At 39.7% G+C, this 24,047-nt stretch overlaps 1 protein-coding gene across 1 annotated transcript; it reads left to right on the forward strand.

Moving 5' to 3' along the window:
* The first annotated feature begins 199 nt into the window (after positions 1-199).
* Positions 200-23,757, forward strand: RIOK1 (RIO kinase 1). The gene is made up of 17 exons (XM_046006826.1): positions 200-475; positions 3,300-3,504; positions 5,282-5,372; positions 6,557-6,626; positions 8,259-8,301; positions 10,183-10,275; positions 11,027-11,139; positions 11,241-11,321; positions 12,853-12,939; positions 13,374-13,511; positions 14,080-14,183; positions 14,391-14,497; positions 16,600-16,665; positions 19,744-19,863; positions 20,717-20,770; positions 22,359-22,511; positions 23,412-23,757. Exons 1-17 carry the CDS (start codon positions 405-407, stop codon positions 23,520-23,522), a joined length of 1,707 nt encoding a protein of 568 aa, XP_045862782.1. The 5' UTR covers positions 200-404; the 3' UTR covers positions 23,523-23,757.
* Positions 23,758-24,047: the final 290 nt, after the last annotated feature.

Raw genomic sequence — 24,047 nt, forward strand, 5'->3', positions numbered from 1 at the left:
CTAGCAGAAGACAGGCAGGCGGGCTGGAACGACCCTGTGTGATGTCAGTCCGCTGCGCCAGCCAATCTCCGCGGGGAAGTCAGACGCCCGGGCTCCCACGCCCTCGTCCCCGCCCCTCGCCCTCCAGAGTTAGGCTGTGGAGGGCGGGACTTCCGGCTGGGCTGAGACATCCGGTCGAGCGGGAGTTTCCGGTCGGGGAGATCCTGCTTCCTCCCGTTGCAAGTGCGTTTGCCTTTTAGCACGTGGCGCTCGCTTTTAGCTTCGGAGCTTCTTAGTGGTTTGCTAGGAGGGCATCTGCCGAAAGGCGGTTTGGTGGCCTGCGGGTAGGACTGTCCCTGTGGGGTTCCTGTTTCAGCGCTGGGCGGACGGCCTCACCGGGCGTCGAGGCTTTGCGCGCTTCCGTCATGGACTACCGGCGGCTGCTGATGAGTCGGGTGGTCCCGGGGCAGTTCGACGACGCGGATGCCTCCGACAGGTGGGCGCGGGTTGGACACTGACTCCGCTGGGATTCTGCTGTCTTCTCCGCCATCCGCCCTCTTGGGCTTTTGAGGGAGACCGGTAGTTGTTCCACTTCTTTCTCCATCCCAGCCGGGTCTTTTATAACCTGCTTTGCGGCAGAGTTAGCATCGCGGGCACACACAGTTGGGATAGCGGTTAGGAAACACAGATTTTTGCTCTTTAACTGTATTGAGCGTTCAGAAATATTTGAGCACCTATTGTGTGCCGGTTTGGTGCTGGAGATGGTGATGAACAAAACTAAGTCCCTGCTGTCAATGAATTTTCCTTTGTACTTGGGAGGGACTGACAGTTGAGTATCTAGAGATATTAAAAAAAAATAGACACTATGTAAATAATTAAAATCAGTTGGTAGACTAACGACAATGTCAGGAGAGAGCTAAGTCAAGATTTGAACGACGAAAAGGAACTAATCTCAAGAAGAGCAGAAGGAACAGTCGTTCAGCAAAAGACAACAGTGCAGAGGCTTAACGTTGGTATCGCTCTTGGCTGTGAAGGGGAGATTTAGAGGCCATTGTACCTAGAGCACAACAGAAGTGGTTGAGAAGATGGCTAGGTATGATGTAGAAGTGAGAAGGAGCCAGATGGTGTAGAGCTTTGTAAGTGTTGAGGAGTTGGGATATTTAAGTATTAATAGAAAGCCATAGGAGAGATTTTAGCAGGGGAATGACATATGACTTATGATTTAAAGGAATTGCTCTGTTATGGAGAGGGTGGTTTTGGAGGGCATGAGTGGAAGCAGTTCAAAATTAACACAGTAGGGGTGCCTGGGTGACTGACTCAGTTAAACATCTGACTCTTGATTTCAGCTCAGGTCATGATCTGAGGATTATGAGATGAGTCCCGCATCAGGCTCCACACTGGGCATGGAGCCTGCTTAAGAGTCTCTCCCTCTCCCTCTGCAACCCCCCACCCCAACACATGTAAGCTCTCTCTCTTAAAAAAAAAAAAAAAAAAAAAGACAAAAGTAATTCAGTTCAGACTTGATGGGAGCTAGATACAGGGTAACAGGATTATGTTTTAAGTAGAAGTGATAAGATTTGGTGTATTGGATGTGGGCTACCTGTGAGGCAAAAGGAATTAAGGATAACTCCTACATGAAACATTGAGAGTTCCTTTGGAATTCCAAGAATACCATTTTTACTTTGTGTTTACAGTAAGGATTCTTTACATATAGATTTATTAATCAGTTGGGGATTTTTTCAGTAAATATATGTTGATCGTTTTCTGTGTGTCAGATCTAACATTCGTGGGTAGGGATGCATTGATGAACACCAACCTGATTGACACAGGGCTTGCATGGTAGGAGGGGAAACATTAAAGGATTAGACAATTGATATTTGTATTAGAATCGGGTTACTAGTACAGAGGAAAAATGGGTGAGGAATAAGGAATGCTTCCATGAGCAAATGATCATTACTGGGAGGTTACATTGGATTTAGCCAGAAAAATAAGATTTTATTTCAAATTAATTGCAGATTTTTGTTTCCAGATAAGCATGTATAAGGCTTTAGGGAAGAAGTAGCAAGGTGAAACACAGCCCAGTGTCACTGGTGAATAGTTGACAGTAATGAGTGGACGCTGGTTTACCAACCGTCACTGGATATTGTGAGGATAAACCAGTGGATTTTAAACATCCTATGAGGCACAAAACGACCTTCCAGAATAAAAAAATTGTCCAGCCAAGGTTGAGAAGTTCTGGTATAAATGAAGTATAACTTAAACATGCCACTCTAGGTTACTGGCAATTGAAGGATCAAATTAAGGATTGTATTTGCAAAATCATAGTAACTATAAATAGCAGGTGTGTAGTGATTATTTTCTTCCCATCCATATTTATGGAGATTTGGAGCCCTGTAAGCTGTGGCTAATTAATAATCAGGATTGATCATCTGAATTTACTAAACTCTCATCTGTTTTTTAAGCTAGTAGTTCACATTATCAGCTGTTCTATGGGGTTCTATCTTTGTTTTCTACATGGGAGGTCAAAACTGGTAGTTCCTCTATTGACTATTACCTGCGGACACATATTTTGTTTGGTATGCAGTGTTTTGTTAAAATTAAATGTACCAGTTAAGTAGGATTTGCCACAAAAATCCACACTTCTGGCTTCTCTTGAATAACTAAGAAGATACGGTAGCACTTGGTCTGAATTTTCCCATGGCAAGAAAACACCCCATTGGTTGTGCTCCCATTTTACTCTGGACCTGTTCTCTGGTTTGGAGACTTACCACTTCCCATACTGCATTACACGCATACTCCCACTCTCATTTGTGGTGCTTGTGTTGTTCAACATTCCTTCGCTTCGCGAACAAGGGTGATTTAAAGTTCTTTGTCTGACACAAATCTTGATACAGCTCCTTTTGTGGGAGTGGCATTAAGATCAAGGTAAGGCTGCTTTAGACTTACTCTCAAATTTTGTCAAAAAGCCCTTCCCCCCCCTCTTAAGGCATATCTGTGAATGGTTTTTCTGGAGGCGGGTCTGGTGTATTGGTCAGAGTCCATTTGTTCAGCAGAGAAAGTGACAGCGTAAATCCTAACTTCATTAAGGCAGAAGTGGGTTTCATACCGGCTGTATTTCTCCTTTAGTAGGACCAGGAGAAGAAGCAAACAACGGGAATGGCACTGTGAAAATCAGTTTGGTGTTGAGTTTATGGGGAAGTACTTTGGAAGGAAACTTTTAGATTTATTGGTATAGATTTAGTCTGTTGTATCACAAATAAATACATATGTAGACCCAGTTAGAGGTATGTGTAAACATGCTGAAACATTGTTATTTCTAGTGAAAGCATTGACCTGAAGACCATCAGAGAACAAGATGGTGTTCTGTTTGAAGACCTGCAGAATGTGTCTGAGAAGACGGGGGAAGGTGAGATGGAGGAGGAGGAGGAAGAGGAGGAGTATGATGATGATGACGACTGGGACTGGGATGATGGAGTTGGGAAACTCACCAAGAGTTGCATCTCAAATGCAAGGAGTAACCCCCAGGTATTTTATAAATCATTTTATAAATACGTTACTGTTTACGTTGTCTTTTTTCCAAAGAACTTTTTGTCATTCTGGGATTGACTAACTGAAAGATTTCCATCACGTTATGTTGCCCTGTAGTTCTAGGTTTTAACCATTTTCATTCTTCATCCTTTTTGTATTTCTGATAATTTCCTGGATGTAGATTCCTTTCATAATGAGTACATTTAAAAAGAGTCATTTAAATTATGATGACAAGCTTTAAAATGTGCACAGGAAAGGATGTAAATAGGCAGTTTACTACAAATGGTTAGGAAGCATGGAGAAAAAAGTTCAACTTGCTTAATAATTAGAGAAGTGCAGATTAAATATATAGAGATGCCATTTTTTTCCCCTATGAAACTGACCAAGACCCAAAATTATAATTGCTGATTGAGTAAATAAGCACAGTTATTTGGAAGATAAACTGGTATGTGAAAAAAAGTATTTAAAACATAAAATAAGTGCTTTGACTCAGCAGTTCTTCTAGGATGTGCCAAAAATAATGTTAAAAGAATGATCCTCCGGTATTGCTTATAGAGAAACATTGGAAGTAAACTTAATTACTGAGGGACTGATTTCCCTCATGGGATCCCTGATGGGATGTTATGCGACTTTAAGATACGTTGCAGTGGAAAGCTATATTAATGACATACGTTTATGATCTACCATCTCTGCTGTGTACAAAATGTGAGTTACCAAACTACATAAAGTCTTCATCTCAGCTGGAAGTGCTTAATGTTTTAGGAGTTTGCAGAGTCCTAGGATTAGCATGGTACATCTTCCTAGAACATAACAGTTTCTGAAAGAGATGGAGGGGGAAAAAGCCAAAAATATTTCTTTGACTGTTGAGACTATTTTGTGGACTAGAATGCTAGCAATTAAAAATAACCAGATGAACTTCACACTAGTGGTCTTGTGTTGGTAACTCTTCCATTGATTTGTTGGTGAGACACTGAGCTATTTCAACTTAGAGTGTAATCCCTTTGAACAAAGCTAGAAATACAAGTAATTATACGTCTTTAAATGTTAACTATTAATCTTGGGTGTTGGGAGTTATAGGTGATTAAAATTTTACCTTTGATTTCTACTGTGAACCTGTATTTAGAAATGTTTTAAAAATTGTATTTAGTAGAAAACTTGAAAGAGGTCTGTGCAAACAAGAAACAAGTCAGCCTCACACTTCCAAGTTGAGATAACAGGATTAAGTCAGCAATTATTATGGACGCTTTTTATCTGTACTGTATTCTCTTATTTATGGGTTTTTTCTTCTCTTTTTGCTATTACTTAAGTTTGTGCGTAGTGCCAGTCTAAGTTATTAAGTCTCATACTTAATCTTTCCCTTTCTTGAGATAGTAGACCCAAACTGAGATTCTTAGAACCAGTTTCATGTTGGTCTAAGCTCTTCATTATACACTTTGGGTATAAATGAACATTTTCAAATTTTGAATCTATAAAGCAAACAAAAAAATGCATTTAATTATAATTTGTTATTTGTAATAATGAGGAATACATTGTAGAGAGGTTAAAAAGAGGCAGATGGTATAGACTCCTTTAACCACTAATTTTGTCCTATTTCAGATGTCTTTAAAAAATTTCTTGCACAAATGTGATTGATTCTTAACCTTTTATTGGGGTACTCATTCAAGTATTGATTCTTTAATAGTTAACTGTGGGCTAAGGAAAAAGGGATGTGAAAAAGAACCTGACGTCTTTATTTAAAACTAGTGCCTTCAACTCTGAAACTCGTTTCTTCTAGGCAAATCGACAGACTTCCAATTGCAATTCAGCCAAAATGTCTACTCCAGCAGACAAGGTCTTAAGGAAATTTGAGAATAAAATTAATCTAGGTGAGTTCATAAAATAAATTTGGGATCTGAGGAAGTTCTTCAGAAACCATAAAGTATTACAAAATGTTATTAGATCAAGAAATGAGCGTATTCAGTGTTACCTGCTGACTGATTACATTTAGAGAAGATAAAACGCAGTGACTTAAAAGCCTGGCTTCAGGAAGAGACTTTAGTTTTGGCTTTTTTAGTTCCGTTTTCTTCTCTGCTGTAGAATTATAAAATTACAGGTGTCTGTCCAAGTTTTTGTCTGTTTTGTATTAGATTTTATGGTAAGATTATCTAATAATAAGATGTTGAAAATACACTGACCCTTGAACGTAAAAGTTGGGATGCTGACTCCACACAGTTGAAAATCCATGTATAAGTTTGACTCCCCCCAAAACTTCACTACTAACAGGCCACTGGTGACAGGAAGCCTCACTGATAACACAAACAGTGGATAGACGCGCAGTTTGTATGTTATATGTGTTACATACTTCATTCTTATAGTAAAGCAAACTAGAGAAAAGAAAATGTTAAATCATAAGGAAGAGGAAATACATATGTGGTCCTATGCTGTGAAAATTCTGCATGTGAGTGGGCCCGGGCAATTGAAACGCATGTTGTTCACGAATCAGCTATGCTAGAATACAGAACCCAAGTACATTTGGCTTTACTAGACACTCAGTGTGTAGGCGTCAGTCATTCAGTGAGCTGTCGAATGCTGATTTGAACCACCAGCTCTTGAAAAATGCAGGGTCGTCTTTGTCTTGCAGACGTTGACTCATTATAAACCTAGCACGTCTCTCATAGCCCATCGTTGACCTATAATTTAAAATGAAACTTGAAGTTTTTAGAATTCGACTTGGAATTCAAGCAGTTATTTTGTCTGTATTAGTCGTGTAAAGTATGAACAAGTGTCTGAAATTCAGCATATGCAGGTGAAGTATTTTGCGGGGGAGGCCTGGGTCCGGGTTTCTGTGACTCAGAAATCATAGCTGTGGTGATGACAGTGACAACAATTGTCACTACGGAGACACAGTGTCATGCCCATCTCTAAAAACATGAACATTTTTTTAGTATGCAAAGATACTCTCTATACAACAAAATATTTAGAAAATAAGGAAGAGGGAAGAAGTATTCTATTCAGACTGTTGTCTTTTTGTCTTAAATGTTGTTTACATTGTGTGTTTTTTAATTTTCAGATAAGCTAAATGTTACTGATTCTGTCATAAATAAAGTCACCGAAAAGTCTAGACAAAAGGAAGCAGACATGTAAGTAATATTTTAGCTATAAAACATGGCTGATGGGGACTAATTTGAGACAAATAAAGTAGCATCTTGGTCATAAATCTTTTGGAAAGGACATTTCCTTATATACTTAAACCACTTTTTTCGTTTTGTTTGTTTGTTTTTTTGTTTTTAGCTTAAGAGAGGGTATCCTTTCCTTTATAAGTTGAAAATACTGAGTCTTAAGATACGTATGGTCAAATGATAATTTTGTGAAATTCACAGATACACTCAGGAGGGTAATGGTTTTAAACTAAAATATAGATTGTAGTTTAAAGTAAAATGTTAGAGCATAAAAATACTCCCTTTTTAGAGCTTATTAAAATTTCTTCCTTTCCATGAAATATTTTTAAAAATTCAAGGGAAGTTTTAAAACTGAATAGTGATATAACTAAGAACAGTTTTTGTTTATTCTTCTCAAAAATCAGTTGTTTAAGATCTGGCTAACTTCTATGTCCTAGTAACTCTAAGGCATTAACAATATATTGTAGAAAGTGATATTAAGGTTATACAACTAGTAGTATTGCAACCAAACTTAAGGAGCACTTGGGTGGCTCAGTTAGTTAAGTGTCTGACTCTTAATTTTGGCACAGGTTGTGATCTCAGGGTTTTGAGGTCGAGCCCCTCATTGGGTTCAGCAGGACTCTGGTTGCAGAGTCTCTCTTTCCCTCTGCCCCTCCCCCTGCTAGGCTGTGCATGTACATGTCCACTCTCTCCCTCTAAAATACATCTTAAAAAAAAAAAAGAACTGAACTTAAAAATCAGTTTTCTTCTGGTTTATTGCTATACCTAGGAGATAATCATCTTTTCTTTTCTTTTTGTAAAAATTTGTTTTGAGAGAGAATGTGCACCCCCACTGGAGAGGAGGGAGGGGGAGAGGGAGGGAGAGAATCTCAGGCAGACTCCCAGCTGAGTGCAGAGTGTGGGAGGGTGGCGGGGGGAGCTTGATCTCACAACCCTGAGATCATGACCTGAGCTGAAACCAGGAGTCTGACACTCAACTGACTAAGCCACCCAGGCACCCCAAGATAGAAACTTTTTGAGAACGGCCATAATCACTTGTTATTTCATGAAAGTGTTTGTTTGAATCTTTGTGTTTGAATCTTTATGAGTTTAGATGAGTGCTAATAGAGTCACTTAGTGTATGAGCTGAAACCAACCAGAGTTTGCATTTAAACGTAGAACCCAGTAAATATCTTAAGATGATAAAAACTTGTGTCTTTATAAAAAGGAACTCTAAAGAGAAGGCAGTATCAATGACTTTAATCTGTGTTAATAGAATCATTGAAGATTTAAGGACAGTATTAATAGACTCGCTATTTTCTCTTTTGCGGCATAGTTCACTTTATCCCAGCTGTTCTTTTTATCTAATCCTTCTGAAATAAGGACAGAAATATGAATGAAATATGCAGATGTGTTCCTTTTGCTCTAGGGAACTGAATTGATGATTAAGGGGACATGAAAGAATCATCACTGAGCAATGAAACTACAATGAGATTATGAAATCTGTTATTAAAGAAACTACCCTTACAGGAATTTCAGGGAATGATACATTTGGAAACTTTATTTTGGCTTCTAAATTTTGAATGTCCCATATACTTTTTTGGTTTTGTTTAGGTATCGCATCAAAGATAAGGCGGACAGAGCAACTGTGGAACAGGTAAAATTTCAGTGTGCTGCAGGCTCTCTATTTTATTTATTTTATTTTATTTCATTTTATTTTATCTCATTTTATTTTATTTTAAGATTGTATTTATTTGAGAGAGAGACAGAGCATGAGCTGGGCAGAGGCAGAGGGAGAAGCAGATTCCGGTGCTGAGCAGGGAGCCCAGTGTGGGGCTCCATCCTAGGACCCTGAGATCACGACCCGAGTAGAAGCAGACGCTTAACTGACTGAGCCACCCAAGTGCCCTGCAAGCTCTCATTTTAAATGAGCATTACTTTTCTCTTGGGTTATCGTTTGCGTTCATTCTTCTTGCTTAATGCTAATGTTACCTAAAACTACTCCTTCCTGTAGTTTTGAGTTTAGAAATCTACATTTTTGCTTTATTTATAATAGGACTGTTAACAGATAAATTAGAGTCATGCCCGGCTCTGGCCATCATGCAGTGCTTCCCTCTTCTGTGGGGAAGCAGAATTCATTGTAAGATCGGAATCTTGTCTTGTCTTAAGGTCAGGAGGAATTTTTCTGAGCTTTCGCAAAGGATAGGTATCTGCCACAAAGTGGGGGTATATGTGTGTCTGTAATTTTCAATTAGAAATTCATTACTTGGTTTAGAAATTATACTTGTTTTTATTCTTTCTATTCAAGAGTTGGAGAAGAATTTTCTTTATTTTCCCATATGTAGAGAGTTGTGATTGGATGTTAGCATTTGCCCAGATTTTTGATGTGAAAAGGTGATAGAAAGGATCAGAACATGGCTGCAGCCACCTCAAGATTGATTGCGCTGACTTCAAAGGGGACCCTTTCCCTGATTTATTCATCTGTTGCAGAGGTGTGCAGACTCCTTCTTTAAAGGGTTAAATACTTTAAGCGTTATGGCTTACAATTTTTTTTTTCTCTTAACTATTTTAAAATGTAAGGACCATTCCTAGCTTCAGGCTATAGAAAAACAGGCTGTGGCCTGGATTTGACTCATGAGCTGTAGGGTGCTGACCCCTGATTTTTTTTTTAATTTTTAATTTTTTTTTTAATTTTTAATTTTTTTTTAATTTTTAAAATTTTTTTTAATTTTTAAAATTTTTTTATAAACATATAATGTATTTTTATCCCCAAGGGTACAGGTCTGTGAATCACCAGGTTTACACACTTCACAGCACTCACCATAGCACATACCATCCCCAATGTCCATAACCCTACCCCCCTCTTCCGACCCCCCTCCCCCCAGCAACCCTCAGTTTGTTTTGTGAGATTAAGAGTCTCTTATGGTTTGTCTCCCTTCCAGTCCCATTGCTGACCCCTGATTTAAAGTTGCATGTCTGGGACAGCAGCCACTGAGCACTTGAGATGTAGTTAGTCTGAATTGAGACGTGCCGTCATTGTCAACACACTGGACTGTGTGAGGGCTTGGTGTAAAAAATGCAGTGTTAAATCTCTCACTGGTAACTTCTTATATCAATTGCATGTTGAAATTGATAGCATTTTAGATATATTGGGTTAAATAAAATAGAACAAATTTTACCTGCTATTTTTTACTCCTTATTATAATGTTACTAGAAAATGTAAACCTAGTTATGTGAATTGTATTATATTCTCTTAGCTAATGTCAGTCTATGGTCAATTCTGCTTCCTTTTGACTTGGTAGACTTTAATTTCTGTGACTGAACTTGTCGGTTCGTCTCTTGTCTCTCTGGCCTTTGTGTCTCATTTTATTTACTAAAATTCAGAGTGAATAAAAACACCACAGTTGATACTTATTGAGTCAGCCAGGATGGCCTAGTACTTAAGCTCTTCAAATTATTAATGATCAGCTGTTTTAGTGAGAAATATTTGGTACTGTCTCTCTGAACTTTCTTTTTTTTTTTTTTTCCAATTTTTTAGGTGTTGGATCCTAGAACACGAATGATATTATTCAAGATGTTGACTAGAGGAATCATATCCGAGATAAATGGCTGCATAAGCACAGGAAAAGAAGTGAGCTTTTCTTTGGATGCCCAAATGTTTTCATACTTCAGATACTAAAGGGAACTAAGGCACTTGGTACAAACATGGTGCCTTTAAAAAGTAAAGGAAGGGGGAAAAAAAAAAAAAAAAACCACACAAGTCAGAATAGCTTACTCTTTCCAAAAACAGCTTTATTAATATTTATGGGTGGGGAAGGAGTTGGGCACACAACTGTGCATTTTCACCTCCGTCACAGTACTGGATCACTGGGTCCAGGGGTGCCCAGGGTCAGTGCAGATGGTCTGATTCCTGCAGGCCCGAGTCCTTATTGCATAGTTACTAATGGGGGCAGGGGCTTAGTCTGGTTTCTGTGAGTCAACCAATCTCTTTCCTGTCTTTCCTTTGCACATGGATATGGAGAAAGACCGACACAGCATTATTAAATTAGCAACTCATTCTATGGGAAGCACTTCTCAGTAAAACTCAATTTATAAATCAGATGTAAGAGTGTCTTAAAATATTTTTCAGCTACTTGAGATACAAAAATGTTTGGAACGGCCTCTTGTATATAAATTGGATCTTAATATATACATAAATTAGAGCCCTACTTACTGTACCGTTTGGTGATGATGTTTTGGATGATGATGTTTCTCATACATGTTACTTCAGTTCGCTTGACTTTTTTTTTTAACTTTTGAGAATAGAATCAAATAGAGTGAAAAATTGAAATACTATGTGTAGCTATTTAACACAATGTCCTTTTGTTTTTTACACAAAATAGGCGAATGTGTACCATGCTAGCACAGCAAATGGAGAGAGCAGAGCAATCAAAATTTACAAAACTTCTATTTTGGTGTTCAAAGATCGGGATAAGTATGTAAGTGGGGAATTCAGGTAAGCTCCAATTCTTTTTCCAGTTGGCCTAATTTCTGTATCCTGAAATACAGACTGAAATAATGGAATGATTGGAATAACAAATATTTTTCTCGTTCAAGATTTCGTCATGGCTATTGTAAAGGAAACCCCAGAAAAATGGTGAAAACCTGGGCAGAAAAAGAAATGAGGAACTTAATCAGGTGACTCTCTGGGGGGTGTGGCTGTGCTGTGTCGGCCATACTGGCCCTCGCTCCTTCCTGCTGGCAAATCCCAGGGTGGTTCTGTCCAAAAGTGGGGAATCGGAGTGCTGTTCATTCCTGTTAGATCCAGCACATTCCTGGACAAATAAGAACTACCTTGTCTTCTCTGTTTTGGGAACCCAGTAAGGAAAAATTCATATTTATTCAGCAAGGCTGGGTCATTCCAAGCACCTTGGAAGCCATGTGAAAGCATTTAAAATTTATGATGGGGATGATAGGGGGCTGTTGCAAGATTTTAAACAGGGAAATGACACCGTCGGGTTTTGAGATTGATGTGTCATTTTTTATAGGCGTTGGAGTTTTAGACAATTTTGTTATCATGGTTACCTTTTTCTGATTTCAGCCCAATCTTGGACATATTTATCCATTCTTTGTGCTGACACTTTTATATCAGGTGAGGGCAACTTATCGAGCTGAGACCAAGTTTTCTCAAAAAATTGAAGTTTTGGGGTGCCTGGGTGGCTCAGTTGTTTGGTGTCTGCCTTTGGCTCAGGTCATGATCCCAGCGTCCTGGGATTGAGCCCCACATTGGGCTCCCTCTCGGCCGGGAGCCTGCTTCTCCCTCTCCAGCTCCTCTGTGCTTGTGTCCGTCTCTCGCTGTGTCTCTCTGTCATAATAAATAAAATCTTAAAAAAATTTTTTTTTGTAGTTTTTTTTCCCCTCTTTCAAATACCTTTTTAACGTTTTATCTGCAGTGCATTAATGACATACATTGGATATTTTAGTATTAAATACTTGTTTTGAAAGTACTTTGAAGGGGCGTCTGGGTGGCTCAGTGGGTTAAAGCCTCTGCCTTCGGCTCAGGTCATTCACCCAGGGTCCTGGGATCGAGCCCCGCATCGGGTTCTCTGCTCAGCAGGGAGCCTGCTTCCTCCTCTCTCTCTCTGCCTGCCTCTCTGCCTACTTGAAATCTCTGTCTGTCAAATAAATAAAATCTTTAAAAAAAAAAAAAAAGAAAAGAAAGTACTTTTGAAATCTTCCTGTGTTTAGCTAGCAATTATGTATGAGTACAAGTGTTTTTAAGTAAACTGCACCCAGTGTAGGTGGGGCTCTAACTCCCTACCCCAGAATCAAGAGTCACATGCTCACTCTACCATCTGAGCCAGCCAGGTGCCCTGAGTCCAACTGTTTTATTAATTGTTGTTGAGGCTAATCAACTCAGAAGACAGATCTACTATAGTTCACCAATTCCAGGATGCACAATTCACAGTTTCAGATCCCTGGAATTGGGCTGAGCCTTAGAGGCTGTGAGATGTAGGTTAATTGCCAGTGTTTTGTCATTCTTGGTTGTGCATCACGGTGCTACCCAAAGTCTCTGGGGTCTTCAAGTTTCTGAAATGCAGTAACACCGTTGAGACATGTTGATACTGTTTCTTAACAGCCGTATTAATCTTGTGTTCTGTAGCTGTTGTCATTTGTTTTGGATACTGGGTCACCTTTTCCCTTGTCCTTTTGTCTTTGAATACCACAGGCTAAACACAGCGCAGATCCCGTGCCCAGAACCTATCCTGCTGAGAAGTCATGTTCTTATCATGGGCTTCATTGGTAAAGATGACATGTGAGTACATGGAAGGCCTAAGAATTACATGCTCAAAAGTGTATTTAAAAAAATTTTTTTTTCAGAAATGTATTTTTAAGTGCTTTGAATTATCCAATATAGGACTCTTTCCCATTTAAATAGCTCCTTTCATCTTGGAATTTTTTTTGTGAATCTTTTCTGCTGTACTCGTGCATAGAGTTACTCATTTATTCTACCTTTTTAAGTCTCAGAATGCTTCAGAATAACAAAATTCACCCTGTTTTGAGGAATGTTTTACACAGTAAGCTGGGAGGACACCTGTTTCTAGACAACTTTTCGGATTGGTACATCTGCAGTGGTATAGTTGTTCAGTGATAAGTTGTTGGAAGTAAGTCCATGTAGCCATGCGTGGTATAAAGCAAGAAAACTTGTTCTGGGGCATTTTATCTTACTTTGTTTTGTTTGTATTCAAGGCCAGCACCACTGTTGAAAAACGTCCAGTTATCGGAATCCAAGGCTCGGGAGTTGTATCTACAGCTCATCCAGTATATGAGAAGAATGTACCAAGATGCCAGACTTGTCCACGCAGATCTCAGTGAATTTAACATGCTGTGAGTGCGTTTTGTCCCTTAGAAACCTCCTGTACAGCACCTTGTAGCCTTCAAGAAAATAAAATCCAAAGCAAGAAGTCATTTTTATTTTATTTTAAAATTTATTTATTTGAGAGAGAAACAGAGACAGGAAGAACACGAGCAGGGAGGAGAGGGAGAAGCAGACACCCACCCGAGCAGGGAGCCCAACCCGGCCCTCCATCCCAGGACCCTGGGATCATGACTTGAGCCAAAGGCAGACGCTTAATGCTGAGCCACCCAGGGGCCCCCAAGAGGTCATTTTTAAATTCTAGAGTTTTCAAGTTGGCTTTCACATGGTCATAGTGTAAGATGTGTTCTGTGCCCTGCAGTGGCCTTAGTCACAGAACTGACCATCTGATCCTTAACAGACTCATAGGACTTTAGAAATTGTCTCAATTTTCATCTCCGCTAGTCAGAGTGGCCTCTTACCCTTACCCACCTTGTTCGTTCTATTGGTTATTTCCTTTGTTCTTAAGATAGAATTTTTTTGAACAAAAAAAATGCAGGAAAGTAGTTGATCCCAAGTCCCTGTGTGTCTGGCCCACAGGTACCACAGCGGAGGTGTGTACATCATTGACGTTTCTCAGTCCGTAGAACATGACCACCCACATGCCTTGGAGTTCTTAAGAAAGGACTGTGCCAACGTCAACGGTGAGTGGAAATTGGAATTTCCTACCAAGTTACCTGTGTCTTAGTTCTGCTGATACCAAATCAAGGCACTAAATCATTTCATGTAGTGATACTTCTACCATTTGCTGGGAGATGGTATATTTTTATTCTTCTCTTTGTTTTTCCATAAAGTAGTTGGAATAATAATCTTTCCCCTCCTAAGGCTGTACTGTATTTTCCTTCCAACAGATTTCTTTTTGAAGCACAGTGTTGCTGTGATGACTGTGCGAGAACTCTTTGAATTTGTCACAGATCCATCCATCACACATGAGAACATGGACGCTTACCTCTCAAAGGTGAGATGGGGCAAGAAAAGGAAAGAACAAAAAATAGTAATTTGCACTCAACGTGCTAATCAGAGGGATTCTGATTGCTCAGTGTATGTTCGTTTCAATAGCTTCTTGAGACCTCTTGATTTCACACGTAGGGAATCAGAACAGTAAAAAGCCAATGGGAAAGCCAGGTTTCTTGACTTGAAGCATTGGGCAAGATCACGTAGACCACCAAAGTTCGTGAATCTTTAGTGAGAAACTGGTTTGGCTTTCGGTCTTTCCCTTGTTTCTCAGGCCTTTTTGAATTCTAGAACTTTTGCAAGTGTGGCAAAGTGCACATAGTGTAAAACGTACCATTGTGACCGTGTGTATGTGTGTGGTCCAGTGGCATCGTGTACATTCACACTGTTGTCAGCTGTCACCACTGTCCGTCTCCACAACGTTTTCATCTTGTAAAATACAAACTCTGGCCCATTTAACGTTAACTCCCCATTTCTCCTGCCCTCAGCGCCTTCTGCTTTCTGCCTGTGAGGTTGTCTACTCTAAGTACCTCCCATAAGTGGAATCATGCTGTTTTGTTTCCTTTTTCTGGTTCCTTGTTTCCCTTAGCGTAGTGTCCTCAAGATTCATTCATGGTGAACTGCCACACCCTGTGCACCCATCCGTCTGAGTGGACACTGGGGGTGCTTCCGAAACCCCTTGCGTGTTGCAAATAATGCAGCTGTGAACCTGGTCTCTCTTCAAGACCCTGCTTTCGGTTCCTTTGGGTGATACCCAAAAGTGCAGTTGCTGTATTAGCTAGTAATTCTGTTCTAATTTTTTTGAGAAACTGCCATCCTGTCTTCCTTAGCAGTGAAACCATTCTACATTCCAGCCCAACACTGTGCAGACGGTTCCAGTTTCTCCACATACATCCTCACCATGTTCTGGTTTTGTTTTTGTGTTGGTCTTTCTTTTTTTCTTTTTTTTTTTTTTTAACGGAAAGAGAGCACAAGTAGGCAGAGAGGAAGGCAGAGAGAGAGGGGGAAGCAGGCTCCTCACTGAGCAGAGAGCCTGATTCGGGGCTTGATCCCAGGACCCTGAGATCATGACCTGAGCTGAAGTCAGAGGCTTTAACCCACTGAGCCACCCAGGCGCCCCTTTTAAGTTCTTTTTAATGTTGGCAGCCTCTGCTAGACCGTGAGCCCACACGGGGCAGCAGGCTGATTCTTGTATTACCAGTACCTAATCAGTACCTGGCACTCACTAAACAATTACGTATGTTAATTGAATAAATTCATACTGTTTTTATTCTTAAATTTTTTAGCACTAATTTTAGTGTCTAACTGTAAAACCAAAAACCCTAGTACAGTTCTTTCCTTTTTTCTATGTATTCCAAGTAGAGAACAGATCTCCAGTTTTCCAAGGCCAGAGACTGTCACCTTTGATGCAGCCACTGCTCAAAGAGATTCCTCTGGCAATTTATTTTTCTGCAGCGTTAGACACACGTGCTCGAAACTAGAGGACAGTCCACTTTTCCTCTTTGATTCCCTTCATTGACTGCTACAGAATTAAAGGGTGGTTCTTCCATTCTTTGGGTCTCAGCTGTCCTTTAGTAAATATTTTTGCTAATCATTTAAAAATTAGGAAAAGTCAGGTCTTGAATTCAACCCCCGCAGTGGGCATGCAGCCTTCTTTAAAAAAAAAAAAAAATTAGGAGCACCCAGGTGGCTCAGTCGGTTGAGCATCTGCCTTCAGCTCAGGTCCTGATCCCAGGGTTCCTACTCAGCGGGGAGTCTGCTTCTCCCTTTTTCTCTGCCCCTCCCCCTGCACGCTCGCTCGCTCTCAAATAAAATCTTTCAAAAAAAAAATTTAGGAAAAGCAGTTTTACTCTTGAGGAAAGGAGTAGGGATTCTGCAAGGCCAAATAGTTTGATTTATGCTGTTACCTTTGAGCTGAGAGCAGCCTTTTTGGTGAGGTCTGACAGAGAGAGCCAACCTGTATCACCCCAGGCCTCGGAGTCCTTTTTCTCAGAAGTGAGAGGTGAAACTGAGAACGATGAGAGCAAGTTTATACTAAAACTCAGAAATGGATGCATCTTCTGTAGGTCGACTATAAAGGAATGTAACTTTTGATTTCTTTCCAAGGCCATGGAAATAGCATCTCAAAGGACCAAGGAAGAACGGTCCAGCCAAGATCATGTGGATGAAGAGGTAAGATGGATTATCTACCCACAGTTGGAGGAAACACTTTTGAGTTTTTGTTTTTTAAGGACATGCTAGGTCATGAACTTGATTTTAAGAGAGAAGCAGTTTTCAGATGATGAGAATATTTCCTTGTACATAATTGAACCGAGCCAAATTGGATAAATCACATTTCATTATATCATTCCACTCAGCAGCCTATTAGCACATTGTCTTAGAGAGCTTTACTTATTTGTTTGAAGAATAGTTCATGCACGGTGTTGTATTACTTTCAGATGTGCAGCACGGTGATTCGGCGTTTATGTACATTACTGAGTAGTCTAGTTGCCATCTGTCCCCATATATATTATTATAATGTTACTGACTATATTCCCTATGCTGTCTTTTAAATACCTGTGATTTATTTATCTTAAACCTAGAGGTTTATACTCTTAATCTTCTCATTCCTCCATCCTCTCCCCATCTGGCACCCACCAGTTCTCTGTTTTTCTGAGCCTGTTTCTGTTTTGTTGTTCATTTGGTGTTTCTTTTTTTAAAGAGTCCACATATAAGTGAAATCCCATAGTATTTGTCTTTCTTGGTCTTATTTCACTAAGCATAATACTCTTAGGTCCATCCATATTGTCACAAATGGCAAGATTTCACTCTTAAGACTGAGTAGTGTTTTATTGTGTGTGTGCGCGCACACACACACACACATTTTATATACACATATGTGTATATATATACATATATATATGTTTTTATACATATTTTAAAAACATATATATACGTACACACACATAGATAGATACACACACATACATTTTCTTTATTAATGGGCTCTTAGTGTGCTTCTTCCTTACTTTGGCTATTGCAAATAATACTGCAGTGAACATAGAGGTGTATGTATCTCTTCAAATTAGTATTTTTGTTCTCTTTGGATAAACACCCAGAAATAGAATTGCTGAATCTTGTGGTAGTTTTATTTTTAGTATTTTGAGGAACCTCCATACGGTTTTTCATAGTGGCTACACCATTTTGCATTCCCACCAGCAGTGAATGGGGGTTCTCTTTTCTCTACATCTTTGCCAGCACTTACTTCTTTTTGGTAATAGCCATTCTGCCTGGTGCGAGGTGATCTCTTATTGTGCTTCAGATTTGTATCTCTGCAGTGAGGCTGAGCATGTGTGCATGGGTGTGTTGGCCATCTGTATGTCTTTGGGAAAATCTCTGTTTGGGTCCTCTGCCCATTTTTTAAATCGTTTTGTTTTGTTTTTTGGTGGTGAGTTTTTGGAGTTCCTTATATCTTTTGGATATTAACTCCCTATCAGATACATCATTTGCATAATTATCTTCTCCCACTTGGTAGACTGTCTTTTCATTTTGTGGGTGGTTTCGTTTGCTCTGAAAAGGTTTTTAGTTTGATGTAGCCCCATTTGCTTATTTTTGCTTTTGTTGCCCTTGTCTGAGGAGAAAGGTCCAAAAAAATACTGCTAAGACTGTGTTTAAGTGTACTATCTTTGTTTTCTTTTAGAAATTTTAAAGTCTTGGGTCTTACATTTAGGTTTTTGCTCTTTTGTGAGTTTATTTTTGTGTGGTAACATAGTCGTCCAGTTTCATTCTTTTGCATGTGGTGGTCCAGTTTTCCCAGTACCATTTTACTGAGGAGACTGTCCTTTCCCATTACATGTTCATATCTCTTTGTTGTAAATTAATTGACCATATATGCATGGGCTTATTTCTGGGCTCTTTATTCTGTTCCTTTGTGTCTGTTTTTGTGCTAGTGCTATATGCTGTTATTACAGCTTTTTTTAAAAAAGATATTATTTATTTATTTATCAGAGAGCGAGCAAGATTACCAAAGAGTCAGCAAGAGAGAAAGAGAGCACAAGAGTACAAGCAGTGGGCGTGGGAGGGGCAGCAGGCAGAGGGAGAAGCAGGCTCCTTGCTGAGCAGGGGTCCCAATGGGGGACTCGACCCCAGGACCCTGGGATCACATCCGGAGCCGAAGGCAGACGTTTAACTGACTGCACCACCCAGGTGTCGCTTATTAGAGCTTTGCAGTGTAGTTTGAAATTAGGGCATATAGTGCTTTAGAGAACATTTTTAAAGAACTCATTGAAACATGATTCAAGGGGCGCCTGGGTGGCTCAGTGGGTTAAGCCTCTGCCTTCAGCTCAGGTCATGGTCTCAGGGTCCTGGGATCGAGCCCCGCATCGGGCTCTCTGCTCGGCAGGGAGCCTGCTTCCCCCTCTCTCTCTCTCTGCCTGCCTCTCTGCCTACTTGTGATCTCTGTCTGTCAAATAAATAAATAAAATCTTAAAAAAAAAAAAAAGAAACATGATTCAAGAAGGAAGAGCCCATTTCAGTTCACAAATGTGAATTTTTAAATGATTTAAATGTTGATTTTGGTACCATTGTAGACTTTAAATATTTATGTGTGGTGAAAAAGAAAATTATTTTAATCTTGGGGATCAGGGTATTTTTTAGAGATTTATTTATTTGTTTGAGAGAGGGAGAGAACAATTGGGAGGGGCAAAGGGAGAGGGAGACAGAATTTCAAGCAGACTCCACACCAAGCTCCAAGCCCGACATGGGGCTCGATGTCAGGACCCTGAGATCATAACCTGATCTGAAGCCAGGAGTCCATCTCCCAACCAACTGTACCACAGGTGCCCCTATAGTGGACTTTTTATCAAAAGTTCTCAGACTGTTAGTGTGATGGATGAATATAAGGCACCCTGTATTTATCAGCACCTGTGAATTTTCACTATAGTAGGTGTGATTTCCAGGTAAGACCATGTTCCTTGGTAAGGCATGGCCAGGGCAGTACTTGCTAACTGCAGCTCCATTCCTTTCTTTCCCACTCAAAAGCTTTTGGGAATGCAAACAAGGGGAAAGAGGGTACTTCAAATCATTTCACATTTTATCATTAGTAAAAAGTCCTTTTGGGATGCCACACAGCAACGCCACTGTGCGCAGAGAGCCTGGCTGAGAATCAGTGCTGTAGATGGTGATGGACTGCTCTGACAGAGTGGGGGTGGGATGCTCAGGGAATGAGAGAAGCATGTGAATAACTGTTTTGATTTTCCTTTTCTCCGTTAGGTGTTTAAGCGAGCATATATTCCTAGAACCTTGAATGAAGTAAAGAATTATGAAAGAGATATGGATATAATGATGAAATTGAAGGAAGAGGACATGGCCATGAATGCCCAACAAGACAATGTGAGTAGCTTGGTTGGTATGTAGATTTATCTTGTAGATAAGTATCTTATAGATATTTATATCTTATATCTCATAGAGGAAGCTCCTGCCCCACACCTGCCATCTTGAATGGTTGTTTTCTGATCTTCCGAGATGGCTGATTCCCTTTGCATTGATAGGTCCTCTGTGCCCATTGGATGTAAAGGGAATTCACTGGTATTTGTGAAAGAAAATGGCACATTTGAGTCCAACAGACTATATTTGCAAAAAATGGAAGATCTGTGTAAAGTCTGGGCTGTAAATAACTATTAACACTAGGTCCATTAACATACATATTTCAAGGTCTGCAACATTTCTTCCTGTGGAAAGGCCAGATAGTAAATATTTTAGACTTCGCAGGATAAGAAGCAAAACTGAGGTTATTATTATAGGTCATTATAAAATAAGAAAAGAAATTTTTTCCAAGTTTTTATTGATGAAATTAAAAGCCCTTTAATAATAATTGAATACAGCTTTTCATGATTCTTAATACTGCGAGAAGAATGGAGTTACTTCGGGGAGGAGAATACGTTCCATTTAATTGAGAATCAAAGTTAGAGTTTTGTATTATACAATTGGTGGCAGAGGTTCATTTGTAAAAACGGTCAGGCTGTGGGTGGGTTGTGGGCCAGAGGTTGCTCATGCCTATATGCTTGGGGGGCAAGAATAATACACCACGCTGTAAACTCTCTGTGTTAGCCAGGGGATAAATTTAAGCACCTTTTAATAATCATAGAAGATTATGAGCCCACAGTGTTCACTTGTAATATTACAATGTGTGTTTTTCACTGCCTAGCTTTATGTTGATTCTTCTTTTTGTCTTTCTCGTTTTAAGATTCTGTACCAGACGGTTACAGGATTGAAGAAAGATCTGTCTGGAGTTCAGAAGGTATAAGAACTTGTGTTACTGCTCATTTACACAAATACCCTTTGGAGGTGTATAAAACCTACTGCATACTAGAATTAAACTAACAATAGTATTACTAGTATAGATACTTTAGAAGTTTTTGAGCATTTTCAGAAATGCTATATTTGTGTTCACTTTTTTTAACCGTAAAAGTGAATTATAGGAATTTGTGGCTTATTTCTGCCTCTCAATTGTTCTGTTTTTGTTGCTGAGGCATTGATACTTTTTATATCCTGGTCTTTATTTATGGAGTTTTTAATGATAACCAGGTGTTTCTTGATGTTTTCACAGTAACAACAACAAGGGTATCTGGTCTCCTACTAGTATAAAACCTGTTGCAGACCATTCCCACGGGTTTAGCAGTCTTACAGTTCTGGATTTCTGTAATGTTTTTTCTCGAAACAATCTTGTTTTGTTTTACATTTTTAGAATGGTGTGGATTAACTCTAACATAAGCAAAAATAAGCCACTTTTTGTTTATTTTAATGTTTTGTTTTGTTTTTACATGGGCTCCATGTGGGGCGCCCAGGTGGTTCAGTTAGTTAAGCATCTGCCTTCGGCTCAAGTCATGATCCCAGGGCCCTGGAATCAAGTCCCACATTTGAGTTCCCTGCTCAGCAGGGAGCCTGCTTCTCCCTCTGCCTCTGCCCTTTCCTTCATCCTTCCCATGCTTGTGCTCATTCTCTCTCTCTTCCTCACTGTCTCACTCTCTCTCTCCCAAGTAAATAAAATCTTTTAAAGAAAGAAAGTCTCCACACCCAGCATGGAGCCCAGTGTGGAGCTTGAACTCATCTGAGATCAAAACCTGAGCTGCGAACAAGAGGCAGACATTTAACTGACTCAGGCACCCAGGCGAACCTATTTTAATACTTTTAATTAAAGGCTGAAATATGAAGGATCATAGTTTGCTTTTCGAAAATTTACTGTCTTTGTTTTTGGAAGAATTGAATTAGAAAAACTCACACGTTCAGTACGTGTTACGTCTAGTAAGTGCTATGGGGCGGTCGTGCCTTGAATTCCAGCCCATGAAGGTTTTGTGAAAACTTGCTAGAAAACCTTTCTGTACAGTTGCGTTTTAAAGATCATTTTTTCTTATAAAAGGAAAATCTCTTGCTTTTTAAAAAATGGTTCCTGCTCGTTTAAAAACTGCTAAACTTCCTCGGGGAGAAAAAGCACAAATTTCTCTTGTTTAAATATTGTTTTCCCTCTTGATTGGAGTAATAGTAAGTGTTGCTTGAAATTCAGTTCATAGGGAAACAGCTGTGAAGTTATCCAAATAAATATTTCTTCACTTTAATCTGTATTTCTCGTCCTTCCAAACCCCAGCTCAGTTCTGTTGGTGATCTGGGTCCCCGTGCAGCCCCGGTTCCTTCATTTGGGTGTGTTCTGGAGCCTCACTTGATGTGCTGCTTCCTCGCGTCCTCTCTGATGTCGCTTCTGTTGTTCTCGATGTTTCAGTACAGGATGTGATTGTTCACCGTATACCTGGAAGGCTGAAAAATCTGAATTCTGGCATTAACGCATTGGACAATAGTGGTTTAGAGTAACATGGTTTTGTAATATTTTCAAGGTCCCTGCACTTCTAGACAATCAGACCAAGGAAGAGGCTTGTTCTGATTCAGAAGATGCTGGAGGCTCTGAGTGTTCTGACACAGAGGCTGAAGAGCAGGAAGACCAGGCCTGCGCCAGGAAACCCACTGCAGATACCGAAGTTGATAAAAAGGTGAGCCAAGGATGGAATGTCTCTTGTTCTTCAGCATGGCAGCAAAGCCAGTTTCGTTTCTCTGAGCGCAAGATTAGTTGATTAGGGAAAAAAAAAAATTAAAAAAAAAAAAAAAAAAAAGATTAGTTGATTAGATTAGTAGATTGTAATGGCTGGAAATATTACTGATCAGTAAGTACTTGTAGTTGTAGTGCTAGTTTCTACACGTGAACTTTGCCTTTGGAGGTCACATCGTGTGGAGATTGGGCTTCTCTTAGGAGCTCCCTGGGCACTGCCTAGAGAGAGGACACACTGAATTCATTGATTAGAAATGATTGTCATTCACTTGAAACACAACTGATGTTGGAGTTGTCCCGTGGTAAAATCCTGAAGGGCCATTTCGCAGGGGATTTGCAACTAAGCCAGTGTTTCCAGAATCTAAAAGACTGATTCCACTCTTAGCCGTCAGCATGAGACGAATGATACATGATTGCTGTCTAAATGTTACTGTTCATTCTTAGCTTAAGCCTTTAAACCCTACAATGTTCTGGTCCCTAAAACTTCTGAGAGACATACCCAAGTTAATGCTCACATTTTCTCTCTTCGTCTACTGCAAATACTTTGTCTCTTTCCAACATTTATTTCTGTTAGAATATGCAACTGATGAAGAAACAGTTGCAAACATTTAATAGTCCTCCCAGATATTTCTGTTTGGTATGCTTCAGATTTCTATTAAGAAACCCTAGAGACAAATTTGGAACCCAACTGCACCACCCCATCCTAATCATTTTCATCTTTTCCCGTTATACTCACCTTTATCCTTTCATGTATATTTTCTTACTTAGTTGTAATAGTAAAATGAATACTCTTGAATGAAATCTGCAGGTTCCTTTCTTTATTTTGTTTTGTTTTGTTTTACAGGAAAGAAAAAAGATGGTCAAGGAAGCCCAGAGAGAGAAAAGAAAAAACAAAATCCCAAAGCATGTGAAAAAAAGAAAGGAGAAGACAGCCAAGATGAAAAAGGGCAAATAGAACGAGAACGCGAGACATGGAATAATCTTCCATCAGTCGCTTTTCCCACTCGCGCGTGTTGAGCTGCGTCTGGAAGGGGTTCTCACGGCGGTGTCGTGAAGACGGGGTCACATGTTCTCATGTAATCATGTAACAAGCTCTAAGCTCTCCTGTCTAGAGCCTCTCACTGCCTCTGGGTGGTACTGACAGGATTTATTTAAACTACTATTTTAATGAAGAGCTTTATATAATTTTATTTTTATATGTATTTTTTTCTCCTGCAATACGTTTTTGGAAGCATCATGAATGTTTAAATGTGACCAACGTCCGTAGTCTTAACGTAAACATCAAGGCACTCTGGACAGACTTGGGCGGATTGTTTTCGCTTTGCTCGTACCTATCAGAGACCCATCTTAACCCTCTGATCCCAGGGCCACAGTTTCTGTAGAAGAGAGTTTCGCTTCTAAGAGGATTCAGTTGGCTCTTGATGTCATCATCCACTGGGACTCTGTGCTGTTGCTGCTGGTTTGGGATGCCCTTACTCCT

Source organism: Meles meles, chromosome 5 (assembly GCF_922984935.1).
Source record: "Meles meles chromosome 5, mMelMel3.1 paternal haplotype, whole genome shotgun sequence".
Classification (NCBI taxonomy): domain Eukaryota; kingdom Metazoa; phylum Chordata; class Mammalia; order Carnivora; family Mustelidae; genus Meles; species Meles meles.

Excerpts from the sequence above, each read along its gene's own strand:
- RIOK1 (XM_046006826.1), top strand. The coding sequence starts at position 405 with ATGGACTACCGGCGGCTGCTGATGAGTCGGGTGGTCCCGGGGCAGTTC. Across the intron at positions 3,505-5,281 it reads ATGCAAGGAGTAACCCCCAG|GCAAATCGACAGACTTCCAA; the intron begins GTATTTTATAAA and ends CGTTTCTTCTAG. Across the intron at positions 10,276-11,026 it reads GCATAAGCACAGGAAAAGAA|GCGAATGTGTACCATGCTAG; the intron begins GTGAGCTTTTCT and ends TACACAAAATAG.